Source organism: Lacerta agilis, chromosome Z, assembly GCF_009819535.1.
Source record: "Lacerta agilis isolate rLacAgi1 chromosome Z, rLacAgi1.pri, whole genome shotgun sequence".
NCBI classification, from domain to species: Eukaryota; Metazoa; Chordata; class Lepidosauria; order Squamata; family Lacertidae; genus Lacerta; species Lacerta agilis.
The window spans coordinates 8749705-8764769 of record NC_046331.1 but is presented as its reverse complement, the minus strand read 5'-3'; the positions used below and the strand labels follow the sequence as shown (position 1 = coordinate 8764769).

General features: G+C 43.3%; 1 protein-coding gene across 1 annotated transcript in view; it reads left to right on the top strand.

Annotated features, from left to right (window-relative positions):
- Positions 1-3570, top strand: part of C5 (complement C5) — a 71709-nt gene extending 68139 nt beyond the window's left edge. The window contains exons 39-41 of the mRNA XM_033137511.1: positions 1670-1753; positions 2310-2448; positions 3433-3570. Coding sequence (XP_032993402.1) covers positions 1670-1753; positions 2310-2448; positions 3433-3562 — 353 coding nt within the window. The 3' untranslated portion in view covers positions 3563-3570. The remainder of the gene's footprint in view (positions 1-1669; positions 1754-2309; positions 2449-3432) is intronic.
- Positions 3571-15065: the final 11495 nt, after the last annotated feature.

The following is a 15065-nucleotide window of genomic DNA, read 5'->3' as shown; positions in this document are numbered from 1 at the left end:
AAATAATTATCAACTGAATTATTTTATCTCTCAATTAGGGCCTAATGATGGTCAGAACACCACCTCCCAATCAAAGATGGGGGGAATGTAAAGGAGCAACACTGTGGTTTGGAGTTGGGTACTATAGGGTTAGGGTTAGGGCCTCAGATTGTGCCTGAGAATGTTTAACAGCAAATTATGCACATGTTCAGTTCTCCAGGGCTGTTGGCAGCTGTAGTCTAACATCTTGAGGGCAACATATTGGCTGCCCCCATTTTAGTGTGTTCTGGCAAGCATGCAACATGGAATTTGGGTTCAGATATTGTAAAATCTTACTGGCCAGTGATTTTGGGACCCTTAGGTGCAGCCTCCCTCCCACGTGAAAAAGGCAGGGTATTAAAAGTACACCTTTTCTTATACAGGTATTGCATTTGATTTTCTTGGATACTCTGAAAAATGTAGAATTGGCTGCACTCTTAGGTTTCAGGCTCCTCTTCTGGTCTTGGGATTCTGGCAAATGCCCAAACTTTCCACCCTCTGGAGACGATCTTTAATTTTATATTTATATATGCCACCCTGTGTAATATTAAACTCAGGGCAGTTTGTAATGCCAATCAAAACAATAAGATGTGTGGACTTCCAGGAGAGAGGAATGGCGATTCGGCTGTCTCTTTGTTAGCTGCTGCTGACAGAAGATAATTATGTAGTAATTGATAATAGTCAGACAGATCGTCTGACTACTAAATCACTCTGTAGTTAAGGGTGACCTGGGAGTTAACCAATGATTACTTTTAAGAGAGGACTCCGTATTCTATTTACTTGATTTTTGTAGTTGTTATTTTACTGTAATATGGGGAAATCTTAATTAAAAATTCAAAAAAATCCCAATAAGATGTGCAATAAAGCAAATTAAAACATGTAAGCAAATGGCACAAATACCAACTAAATCAACAGTGAAAATTTAATGTCTAGTGTTTTAAAATTCAGCAACCTTCCAACCCTTTTTAAATTTTATTTAGAATACTTATATCCTGCTTTATAGCCCTGGGAGGCTCTCAGAGCAACTTACAAAAGATCCCCACAGCAAAAGTTGCGTTCAAATCTGGTTCAGTAATATAAGTAACAAGGTGCCAGGATTATTTAGGGCGTCCTAAGTCTGGTCTTCCAACTATAAAAAGAGCCCTGCTGGGTCAGTTCAAAGATCCTATCTAGTCCGTTCTCATAGTGGCAACCAGATGCCCCAAAGGGAAGCCTGCAGGATGTCCATGGGGAAGTCCTGGTGTTGCCCTTTGACCTTTTCCTGCTATGCACCAGAGCCCACTCCTGTGGCAGTGGAGTGGAGCTGAACAACTGGATCCTGCTCAGCCCACATTGGAGGTAGTCCTCTTGTGAGTTTAAATACAAAACTTAAAATACAACATTTTAAAATACAAACAATTATTTAAAATTAAAATTCCCAGGAGAACAAAAAATGACTTAACTGGACTTCCATCATCAGGATGTCACAGATGAAAACATGCTGTCTGCTATTGATGGTGGGAATTGGTGTTAGCAGCCTTCCACCTCTGGTCAGATAAAACGCATAGACTCTTACCGTCACTTTTAATGAACACACTCAAGAATGAACCTCTGTCCAACATTGTTGTTGTTACGCTTTTGTTTTTGTTTTTTAATTATTTCTCCTCTGTAGTCTATAAAGTGAACATCCTGTCCTCCCAGCCAGAAGGAAGCTTTGTTAAATACACTGCAACTGTCCTAGATCTCTATAAAAGAGGTGAGAGCATTTGATATCATGAGCTGAAATGATTCCATTAAGATACAACACGAGCAGCTAACCCTGTGGCCTTCCAGTTATTGTTGGAGCCCCAATCCCCATCAAGCCAATGGCCAGAGATTTGTTTGTTTGTTTGATTAAATTTCTATACCGCCCTTCATCCAAGGATCACAGAGTGGACACAAAAACACATATAACATAGTAACAACACCCTACCACCATTTAAAAGGCCATAGATTGTTTAACTAGCCAAAGTGATGGTGGGAGTTGCCATCCAGTAATCCCAGGAAGATCCCCAGCCCTCCCAAAGTGTTCGATGAGGAGAGCATGAAGTCGTGGCCATTTCCTTGTCTTTTGCTCCCAGCAGGTGTGGGAAATATTTTTGACCCCAAGGGCCACCTTCCCATCTGGACAGCCTTCTGAGGGCTGCATGCCAGTGTTGGGCAGGGTCAGAGGCAAACATGGGCAGAACAACAAATATAAATTTTATCTTTGTGGTTCTGTCTTGCAGAACTCCTAGCGGGCTCCTTCTTATCTCCTTCTGTTTTTACTCCAGGGGAGGCTTTTGCTCAGAAGAACTCAGAAGTCATCTTCATTAAAAAGAATTCATGTGTCGATGTTCAGCTTAATCCAGGAGAGAATTACTTGATCATGGGGAAAGAGGCCTTGAAGATAGGAGATGGTGCCAATTCCAGGTAAGTAAGATTGGATTTACAGTGCATGATATGGAAAGAATATGTTCGGTTTTTTTCTTCTAAATTTACAGAAAAGTTGAGGGTATCTTATGTAGGTGGGGGTGTGGAGAAACCTAATAAATAGCTCAATGAAGAGGCAGTGGGGAATGGAGTATTCAGGAAGAGAACGGGGCTAGCTGCTTAGAAACCTGAACAGGCTAGTCCATTCTACACATTAGGATTGTAGCAGCAATATTTGGGATGATGGGGAAGAGGTGAGGTGGTAATAGTGTTATTTTGGAGATTACCCAAATGCATTCTTCACCTCTGGATTGCAAGAGAATGAGTTGTACCCAATGTCAGACTATTTCCATTATTTTCAAAAGGTCTACTCTGAGTACAGTTCAGTTGGCCACAACCCAAAGTATTTCAGGGAGCAGTTGAAGGGTTGTTGTTGTTTTGCAGACTGGGGTGAAGAGAGGAGATGGAGAGAGCCACCATTCATTTCAGTGGGTCTTCTCTGAGTAGAACTTAATTGGTGACAGCCTTTAAAATGTATAAATTTAAATGTTCAGTGGAGACCTCTCCTTTCATAATGTATAGCACAGTTTTAGCACTGTGCCCTATGCACTGCCTACAGTAGAAAATAGAAATGCCGGTTTTTATTTATTTATTTAGTTAGTTAGTTATGATAATATTTTTACACTGCCTTTTGATGCAAAGAAGGCCCCCTACATGGTGTATGACCACCCTTGGAAACCAATGAAATTACTAAAACAAATTAAGCATTAAAACAGAATGAATTTCCTTTTGCACCTGCTGAGTATCTGAACACTCTTCAAGGACAGCCCCATGTAGTGCATCTTGCAGTAGTGTAAACTGTAAATGACCAAGACACGCATCATTGGCCAGATCTATCAAATTTACTTTAGCAGTTTGCATTCCTTCCATTATTTCACGTACTTTAAAATGCCCCTTTCCTTCTCTCCCTCCCTTTTTTTGTAGATACCAGTATCCATTAGATGCCATGACCTGGATTGAATGGTGGCCTACTGATTCATCTTGTGCTTTGTGCCATGACTTTGTAGAATCAATGGAGGATTTTGTGGAAGATCTCTTTATCAATGGTTGTTAAACTACTAAGAAACTTTTGTGAACAGTCTTCAGACAAACTCACCAAAGCTTTCCGGAACCTGTTTTTTTTCCTATGGTTCTTTCCAGCCTTTTAAACAAGGAGAGCTGCATCTGTCTACACATAAAATAGCACTTATTTTTTTCTAGGAAATATCTGAGAATTCAGTTTTTGTGTGTTTATGATACAATGAGCTTAATATAAGGGGGGGGGGAGGTGTTGCATGCATGCTTTAGTACTGTGGACAATGTATAATATCCAATACATAATACATTGACCAACATGGGACTTGTCTACACTTCTGCTTGTCTCATGCCTAGACAGCATACGTCTGAGTGGTTCTCCCCTTGACCTGCTCCTTACACAGGGAAAAGCTGCTTTTTACCACTAAATCAGAGCAAACGACAATCTAGAGAAAACAAGGTTTGCCATTATTTGCTCCGACTGAGTGCTAAAGAGAAGTTTTCCTCGGGGGAAAGCAGTCTGACAAAAGAATGTGTGGATGAGCCTAACAATCCTAATAATTATCCTAATAACTCACCAAGAGTCCATCTCTATTCCATATGTTTTCCTTCTGAATTCAAAAGTTATCACCATTCATATTTTGTATTTTGCTTTTTTTTTGTGCTAGGAATATGCATTGCAGCAGGTGTCTGGAGACATTCTAAGCCATTGTCGGCATTTAGAAAATAAATGGGACTTAAATCATAATGATCTTGTCTCCTTGATTTCAATGGATCTAACTTCCGCTAGTGTCATTTATGCCCTACTTAAGTTACCTTTTTCTGTTGGCTAAATTCCACCAAGGTGCTAGATTATATGAGTGAGCTTAAAGGCAGTTGGTGTGGGTCTCCTTGCCCTGTCCTGCCCCTGCTATACCCCCAGAATGCCTCTTTCAGGGGGACTCACACTGGTTTAAGTTCAGCTGGATAAGCCGGAGTGAGTGGCTTACGCCAGCCTATCTTCAGCTCAGCTGAGGTAAGTGACTTACACTAGTGTAGCCCTGGCTGGTTTGGGGATCAGCCAGGAAAGCCCAAGAACCACCAACAACAATCCAAACTCACTTATCCCAGTGGATCTTGCTTTTGGACTGAGCTCCTAGTTGAGATCTAACCCTGTAAGACAGGGATGTAGAAGACGTGGTTCTCCAGATCTCAATTCCTAGCACCCTACCTAGCATAGATAATGATCAGGGACTTATGGGAGATGGATTCCATCAATTACATGGAGAGCCAAAGTTTTCCCATCCTTGCTGCATGGTCTACAAACTATGGTTTCTAGATCAGGCCCGATAACCCGGCAAGTGCTCCAAGCTAGTTTGTTCAGATTTGTTTATATGGAAACAAGCAAATTTGAAAAGATTGTCCTCCCCAAACGCCTAATAATAGTCCTTGAAGGCTAATGTGTGGCAAGCAACTTATTTCTCTCCGAGTGTTTTTTTCTTTTTTTAATTAGCTATTAAACCAAGATTATCCTTCTGGAAATGAATTGGTTTCCTATATAGCCTTGTGTAACCAGAAAAAACCCCCAGTGGACTATTAAATGGTTGACCGTATTCCATTTGGGCACTGTGAAGTGCATTCAGGCTTTTACCAGGAAACTCCCCCCCCCCCCGGCAGATCATACTGTTGTGTGTCTTAATTTGTAATGGCTAATCTGCTTGGTGTGTGACTAATGTGAGATGAATGAGGCAGCACAGCTCTGTGTGCGAGGCTCCACAGTCCCTATTCACAAATTGACCTGGTGGGCCAAATTAGCATAGGAGCCAGCTCCTAGGGGCTGAGGTCCTTTCAGCCCCCCCCCCATAAAATATTTGAGGGGGCCAGCCCCTCTCAAGGTGATGGGTATTGCCATTCAAATGGTGTGCACGCACTGCATCTTGAGACAGATTATGCAGGGCAGGGCTTACCTAGCTCCCAAATATTTTGTTCAAGTTGGCACTCCTGCATACTAGTGTCTTGCAAGAGAACTTCCAGTGTGCTACAACAAATAAAGAATGATCAAAGCATCCACTTCCTGCTACAGCTCTGCAAGAATGATTGCATGGGTCTGCCTGCAGTAAGCACTGCATGCTTGATTGCTTGAGGTTTTCTGCCTTCTAGTCACCCTCCACAAGTTACTGCATCCTAGAGAGACATTGCCTGTCAGCATAGACAATGTTACAGGTAGGTGGCCGTGTTGGTCTGCCATAGTCAAAACAAAATAAAAAACAAAAAATACCTTCCAGTAGCACCTTAGAGACCAACTAAGTTTGTTATTGGTATGAGCTTTCGTGTGCATGCACACTTCTTCAGATACCAGTGTGCTTTCATCCACTTTAATTCCACAAACCTAAATTCCCAGTATGCTCTTGGATCCCTCCTGCAAAACTCTTGACAGCCTGGATGCACTATAGATAGTGTATCAAAACCATTCCATTCCCCATGTTTCAACCTTTACTGCCACCACTTCTGAAAGAAAAACAGAAAGAAAAAGTGACAGCAGTGAAACAAATGTTAACTTTTTGGTGCTTTCCGCTTATTTCCTCTGGTAAATCCCCTGAACCCATCCTCTGACGAGCTCAGATAATATCTAAAAACAGGATGTGGCTGGCACAGAAATAGAGGCTCAACCCTTTGACTCCAGGCTAAAATAGCATGCCCTAGGGCAGGCATAGGCAAACTCGGCCCTCTAGCTGTTTTGGGACTACAACTCCCACCATCCCTAGCTCAGTGTTTTTCAACCACTGTTCCGCGGCACACTAGTGTGCCGCGAGATGTTGCCTGGTGTGCCGTGGGAAAAATTGAAAAATTACTTTATATATAGTCAATATAGGCACAGAGTTAATTTTTTTAACATTTTCTAATGGTGGTGTGCCTCGTGATTTTTTTCATGAAACAAGTGTGCCTTTGCCCAAAAAAGGCTGAAAAACACTGCCCTAGCTAACAGTACCAGTGGTCAGGGATGATGGGACTTGTAGTCCCAAAACAGCTGGAGGGCCAAGTTTGCCTATGCCTGCCCTAGGGCCATTCAGAGGCATGTGTTTTGCAATTTGGGAACATCCTGCAACTGAAGGAAATAGACTGTGTACAGCTCTGTGCAAAATTACTCTGTACAGTTCTGGTCACCTCAATTCGAAAAGGATATCGTCATTGGAAAGGGTTCTGAAAAGGGCAGCCAAAATGTTCACAGGAATGCAGTGACTCCCCTATGAATGAAGGCTGCAGCAGTTGGGATGTTTTAAGTTTAGAGAAAAGGAGAGCAAGGGGTAACATGACAGTTTTCCACAGGCATCTATCTGGCCGACAACTGTGAGAAGAGATTGCTGGACTAGATGGGCCACTGGGCTGATCTAGCAGACTATTCTTATGTGCTAACGACTGCAGGACCCACATTGCTTAGATGAGGCTGGCCAGTGCAAATAGCAGCTAGCCACTTACAGGCTTCAGTTTTCAATCTTTGATTTGATAAACAGATAGAGACTTAATGGGCTTAATCGCTCCATACAAGTATTGCCAAGAGATTATTGATTTTAATTAAAGCCATTTATTCACTGACTGGCCTTAGGCCTAGAGTGGGTTGAAAAGGCCACCCTTCCAAACATGATTTCAACAAAATAGAAAATTCTTTCCAGTAGCACCTTAGAGACCAACTGAGCTTGTTCTTGGTATGAGCTTTCGTGTGCATGCACACTTCTTAAGAAGTGTGCATGCACACGAAAGCTCATACCAAGAACAAACTCAGTTGGTCTCTAAGGTGCTACTGGAAAGAATTTTCTATTTTGTTTCGACTATGGCAGACCAACACGGCTACCCACCTATAACTGGAACTATGATTTCAACAGAGTTTAAAACAGGGTTACATGTTAGCACCCCACTTTTTTTTTTTTACTCCACTTCTATATGAATTGCCTAGATTCCCCAAGGGCTTCCTTTTCTACAATTCCTGGCTGTCAACTTTTGGTATTGTTCTATGCAGATGAAACGTCCATTGTTTTTCCACTTCTGTGACAGGCAGGATCCAACTTCTCAGAGACCTTGGATAAGCCAGTGTGGTGCAGTGGTCAAAGTGCTGGAGTAGGACCTGGGAGACCAGGATTTGAATGTCACACTCAGCTTTGAAGCTCATTGGTTGAGCTTGGGCCAGTCACTGCCTGGCAGCCTAACCAACTTGACAGGCTTGTGGGGATTAAATGAGGGGGGGGGAGGTAGGCGCACCACCTTGAGCTCTTTGCACAAAGGGGTGGGCTGTAAATGGAATATTAAACGTCAGGGAAAACCTGGGTGTATGGCAATGCGATGGAAAAAGCAGCAGAAACAGCTCAAAAAGCTTAAAATCACTATTTTGGGGTTAGGTTCTCTTCCCCAAAAGCTCAACAATTTGGGTTTGTTCCCCCCCAAAAAAGCTGAATAATTTTGCTGGTTTCCTAAAAAGAGCTCAACAACATTGACATTTTGAAATACCTCTCTCACTCTTCCATCCAGCCAAGCAGGGGAGCAGGACCAGAGTTCAGCCCAGCAAGAAACAGTCAAGGAGGGTGCAAAGCAGAACTGGGGTGGGGCTGGGGGCTGGGAAAGGAGTGCAGCCTGATGTGAATTCCAAGGGGCAAATAGAAAGCCTGGGGGGGGGGGGGGCTGAGGCTCCCTGCCCCATTGACTAGATGGAGCTATAATCTGATCCAGTGTTTTATCATAATGCTTTTCATTAAAAATAAAAATAAAAAAGTGAATAGACCGTTATTGCAGCTACTCTATGGAACTTTTCCTATCATAATGAAATGGCGATAGCCAAGAGAACCAGCCTCTGTTTCCCTTCCCTCCTCCATTCCCTCCACAATCAAATGGCTATGAACTCAGAGTTAGCACTGGAAAGACCCCAAGAACACCTGCTGAAAATCAGAGACAAATCTAACCTCCTGGGTCCTTATCACTGAAATCCCAGAGCCTTGTGGCGAACGGGACCTGATTGCCTGGGATTTGTCTCACTTGGCTCAAGGTGGATTAGCAGGCAGCTGCAATCCGAAAGGCCTTCTCAGGCCAATTAGACAAAATAAACTGATATGTTTTCTGTTCTAGATATGAGAAAGCTTGAAACGATAAAGGAAAGAGAGCAAAGCGGGGGGGGGGGGGAGAGAGAGAGAGAGAGAGAGAGAACAGAACAGATGGCACACCATCCAGTGATAATATAAAAACGGAAAGAGAATTACCATTCAGCGTACATGGTGCATTTCCTTAGTATCATGCAGATACCTTAACCTCCACTTGCATCCAGAACAGATGGATCCTGAACCATTGGAGCCCCTGTAAATCAAAGGTGTTTGCAGGGTAGGATTTTGGGAAAGAAGTCCAGGCCTTGAAACTGCAGACTGAGCAGGAGAGAGGTTTCCTAGTACCACATATTGAAGCAAGTGAAGTGATACCTATGAGCGTGTAAAAGACCTCCCCCATAAGGCCATTAATTCCAGGGGTATAACATTTCCTAACCACTGCTACAACACATGCATTTAGAGAATGTGATATAAGGGTAAGGTGCATCTAATCCCTACTCAGAGAGTAATTGGGTTAATGAGGCTAAGTCAGTCATGCCCATCAATTTCAATCTGCCTATTCTGAGTAGGACAAACATTGGAAAACAATCTTGAATGTCTAGAGTCTGCAGGGCAGTGGAGGGCAGGTCAGGCTCAGGGAGCAGAAGTGGATCCCAGGCCTCTCTCCCCCCAAACTCTCCCCCCAAATTAAACCCCTCACTGGTCCTCTCCCCAAATTACACCCCCTCACTGGTCCTCCTTCATACCCTCCTTGAGTGTTTTTGCCTGGCTGGAATATGCCCTTGAACTCTGATCATGCCTTTCGCTTGCCTGGATTGAGGATGGAGAGGAGTGCATGCACAGAAACTAGCTTACTGTACAAAGAAAAATAAATAAATAAATTTCTTCACCACAGCTTGCCACTGGTATGTGGACCGCAAAGGGTTACCCAGAAGGGAATGTGGGCCTTGGACTGGGAAGGGTTCCCTGCCCCAGCTCTAGGGAATTGAATCCCAAATAATGACAACATTAGCAACTCATGCTAATACTACTTTAACGAGGCATCTCCAAATGCCAAAAGGGGCCAGTGGTTTTCCAGCCAAAGAAGAATGGCAACCACTTCTAATATTCCAACAACAGTAGGATGGATTTTCCAGATCACAGAACCCACTGCTGCCATCTATCATGATGGCCCTCACATTCTTCTGTTGAGCCCCCCATTCCTGTCCATTTATACATGGGGAGAAAAATGGAAAGCCTTTCAGATTGTGATAGAGGCCTGATTTCAAAAGAAGCAAGCAACATTCTCCGTGATTCATCCTTATCTTCTGTGTTTTCCGGGGAAATCTGAAGCCTGCCCAGTGATTTCCTGTTACAGCCACCTCTTCAAAAGTTCTTGTCATGCGCTCTCTCTCTCTCTCTCTCTCTCTCTCTCTCTCTCTCTCTCTCACACACACACACACACACACCATGTTAAGAGCAAGTTTGAATGAAACAGATCACTAGCAGCAGATGACAATGAAGCCAGGTGAGCCTTGGTGCCAGGCGATTGGTTTTTTTTTTGCACTGCAGCAGGAAGTGGCATGCCTATGTGCTTAAGTTAAAAAAAACTAAACAGCTTTCTGCACATTGCTGCAGATGGCAGAGAGAAGCAGCAGCAGCAGCAGCATTTCTGGCAGGGCCACTGCCAGCTCCTCTTCCAATAAAACCAAGTCACCTTCTGGATACCCTCTGAGCATCTGCAAGGATGCTCCCGACTCCAAATATCTTTGCAGCTGCTGCAAGGATGTGCTGAAGAATGCCCTGCAAACCCTCTGTGGACATCGCTATTGCTTGGCCTGGATTGTACAGTGAGAGCTCCTTTAAAAAACACACCAAAAAAGCAACAACCAGAGGAAGGAGTCATGTGACATTAGAGAAGGAGAGAGGGAGAACGGAAAGGGCAGTGTGAAAATTCAGCTGCAAAGCAGGAAGGAGGAAGCTTGGGTGCAAGAGGAAAGATGCACAGCATAGGAGAGGCACCCTGGCTGTCAAGATGCATGCACTTTCCAGCCAGGCATTCAGAGCACATAGAGATGGCCAGGCTATTTGGCCATCCAGCACAGTGCTGTAGGGGAGGACCATAGCTCGGTGTTAGAGAATGTGTTTAGCATGCAGAAGGTCCTAGGTTTGATCCCTGTCTTCTCCAGGAAGGGCTGGGAAAGATTTCCTGCTTGAAAACCTGGAGAACTTGTTGCCAGTCAGTATAGACAATGTTGAACTACTGTATGTATGGATGAACCTGTCCATTTCAGTTTTTGTCAGTTTCTCATTTTTTTCAGTCAGTTATCCAGATTTCCACAGAGGTCTGCATTATTAATATTTATTATTATTATTATTAAGCATTTGAGTGCAAATTTCTCCAAAGATACACATTTTTGTATGCAGTTTTGACTCATTCCCATTTTTGCAAGCAATTTTGCCCTTATATAATGCATTTTGTGTCTTGTTTTCACTGATGTATGCAATTTTATATACACTTCTAATATATATACAGGTGAAACTCGAAAAATTAGAATATCGTGGAAAAGTCCATTTATGTAAGCAATTGTTTTCATTAGCTACTGGAGTTTAATATATGAAGTAGACTCATGACATGCAAAGCGAGATATGTCAAGCCTTTGCTTGTTATAATTGTGATGATTATGGTGCACAGCTGATAAAAACCCCAAAGTTGAAATTGTTAATTTGGGGTTCTCATCAGCTGTACACCATAATCACCACAATTATAACAAATAAAGGCTTGACATATCTCACTTTGTGTGTCATGAGTCTATCTCATATATTAGTTTCACCTTTTAAGTTGAATTACTGAAAGAAATGAACCTTTCCATGATATTCTAATTTTTCGAGTTTCACCTGTATGTCCCCCCCCCCCCAGTTGATTGGGAAACTGCATTGCCAAATTCAGATACCGGTAAGTGTGGCTCTCGAAGGATAGCTGTGTTTTGGTTTGCAAAACAAAACAAAACAAAGAAACCCAACCCCCCCCCATCAAAATTAGTCTGCATTTAGTACAAATTTATCCCAATATATACATACACACACACACACCCCAGATATTCACAAGGCACTTCCCCAAATATTATGATTTTTTGGGGTATGTTATTTTCAGTAATGTATGCATTTCTTACGCATACTTTCCACACATTTTTGTATACATTACTTGACTGGAAAACTGCATTGCAAAACTCAGAGAAGGGTAAAATTCATAGGATGTCTGTTTTCCAGTTTACATACTGCTTTGCAAAGTGTGAATTAGGTAGGTTCTTTGTTTAGTGTGAACTAAATTAAATTCCTCCTCCAATCCTAGCCTTAATCAAACCTCCATGAATCCTCTCATTGGGTTCTCTCCCCAACTAAAGAAACTATGCAGCAAAAGTAGTCAACCTGGCACCCTGAACTACAGTTTGCATTAGTCACAGCCAGTATGGCCAATGGCCAGGGATGATGGGAGTTGTAGTTCAGAACATTTCCAGGGCCCAGGCTGCCTATCCTTGTTACCGGGTAACTTGGCCTTCAACAGGTGGAAATTAAGAGTCACCTGAGACCCTTTGATTAATCTTTCTTTCCCCTCCACTCCAGACGCAATAACAACCATGTTTGTCAGAGTTGTAAGGAGGTAGATCCTAGCAGCACAAAAGAAGAAAGTTTACTATTAGCAGGAAAGGTATGTCTGGTCTTCATTCATCTGGATTTAAACATTTCTCAGAGGCTATATATCTGTTTGTTAGAATAAAATGCAAAGCATTCTTAATTTCTGCAAATACATACAGGCACTCAGAGGAAATCAAGAACATCTGGGCAAAACGCCATGCTGCTCATAGATCCATTCATTTTACTTTCTGTTTATTGTTCTGTACCTGATATTACAGGGCTTTGAAATTTTGAATTTGGGGAGCAGGGAGTGTGGACGTGGAGGCTCATCACCTAATCCCAGGAAATAAAAGTTATTTTTGCCCTAGCATCAAGGAAGGCCAAACATTGGACCAGCAATTCAGGGATGAAAAAACATAGCCATGTAGTACAGTCCTTCTGCCACTGGGTTACTTCTAAGGCTGGACAAATCTGTCCATTTCTCTCAATTTTTCATTTTCTTCCTGTCTTGAGTTTAGTTCTCCACATTTCCAAGTCAGTCTGTGAATTCTTATTTTTTTTTTTAGCCACAAAATTCAGAGAAGTACAATTTTTTAGGGACTACTGTATTTTTAGTTCACATACTATTTATCTTAGGACGCGGGTGGCACTGTGGTCTAAACCACAGAGCCTAGGGCTTGCCGATCAGAAGGTGAGCTCCCGTTTTTTGGTCCCAGCTCCTGCCCACCTAGCAGTTCGAAAGCACGTCTAAGTGCAAGCAGATAGATACTACTCCAGCGGGAAGGTAAACGGTGTTTCCGTGAGCTGCTCTCACATTTGCCAGAAACGGCTTAGTCATGCTGGCCACATGACCCGGAAGCTGTCTGCGGACAAACGCCGGCTCCCTTGGCCTATAGAGCGAGATGAGCGCCACAACCCCAGAGTCGTCCACGTCTGGACCTAATGGTCAGGGTTACCTTTACCTTTACCTCTACCTTACTATTTATTTATTTATTACATTTATAGCCCACCTTTTTCTCCAAGGAGCTCAGTGTGGCATACTTGGTTTCCCCTAGTTCCTATCTATCCTCACAATAACCCTGTGAGGTAGGCTAGGCTGAGAGGCAGTGACTGCCTCAAGTGAACATGAACTTGGCTGAGTGGGGAGTTGAAGCCTGGTCTCCCAGGTCTTGGTCCAACACATCATCATCATCATCGCCATTGATTTACTAATCCCCTTCTAAACATCTCAAGGTGATTTACAGACAAGATAGTTTTTAAAATATTAAAAACACAAAAGCAATGAATACATTTAAAACAATAGTAAATCCGCAACAAGTGGACACTTGTGGTAAAGATCTATTTAATCCAGCTGGGAAAACCTATTAGAACAAAAATGTCTGCAATTCCCCCCCCCCCGAAAGTGCAGAAAGCAGGTGCCTGTTGTATCTTTAAAGGTAAAGGTAAAGGGACCTCTGACCATTAGGTTCAGGCGCAGATGACTCTGGGGTTGCGTACTCATCTCGCTCTATAAGCTGAGGGAGCTGGCGTTTGTCCGCAGACAGCTTCCGGGTCATGTGGCCAGCATGACTAAGCCGCTTCTGGCGAACCAGAGCAGCACACGGAAACACCATTTCCCGCCGGAGTGGTACCTATTTATCTACTTGCACTTTGACATGCTTTCGAACTGCTAGGTGGGTAGGAGCTGGGACCAAACAACAGGAGCTCACCCTGTTGCAGGGATTCGAACTGTTGACCTTCTGATCAGCAAGCCCTAAGCTCAGTGGTTTAGACCACAGCACCAGCTGCGTCCCGTTGTATCTTTATGAGAATGCTATTCAACAGAACTGGGGCAGCTACATTAACCATGACACCACATAGATTCACCTTTAAGTGTGAACTGGATTGAATTTTCCACCCACCTCATGCCGCTTCAGAAGTAAAATGTGTGTGGGGTGGGTGGGTGAAATAATAGGATGACTTGAAGGTACAAGTGTGTATGAAGCCTTATTGTGGAATCCCTTGTCAGAAAGAAAGGGACTCACCTAACCTTCTCACCGGTCCATTTCACATGTGTACTGAACTATGCATTCACAAATTGCACACATATTGGCTTTGTTCATAAATTCACCTAGAGCTAGAAAAAGGTTCAGAAAAGGGCAACCAAAATGATCAAGGGCGTGGAGCAACTCCCCTGTGACAAAAGGTTACACGATTTGGAGCTCTTAAGTTTAGAGAAAAGGCGAGTAAGAGGTGACACGACAGAAGGTCATAAAATTATGCCTGGCACAGAGGAGAGTTTTTCCTTCCCTCTCTCGCAGGATTAGAACTCGTGGGCATCCAATGAAGCTGAATGTTGGAAGACTCAGGGCAGAGAAAAGGACTTCTTCACATAGCACATAGTTATACTATGGATCTCACCCCCGCCCCCCAGGAGGCAATGATGGTTGCCATCTTGGATGGGTTTGAAAGAGGAATGGATAAATTCCTGGAGAATAAGGCTGTCAATGGCTTCCAGCCAAAATGGCTAGGCTAAGCCTCCACTCTCAGAGGCAGCAACGATTCTGGAAACCCAAGGAGGGCAATGTGCTCTTGTGCATGGATCGTGCTTTGAGGGTTTCCCAGAGGCATCTTGTTGGTCACTGTGAGAATGAGATACTGGACCAGATGGGCCATTGGCCTCATTCAGCCAACTCTTCTTATGTGGAGGTCAGGGTTTGGCCAGTGGTATGATTCCACTCCCCCCACCCCCACTGATTTGCCATCTTTCTATGTGTGGGGATAATTCTGACACAGGGATCTCATCTGCAGCTTGCTTCAGAATGCTTTGCATCTAATATTACCTACTGCAATTAGTCAGAGTGGAGAATGTTGACGACAGCAGGC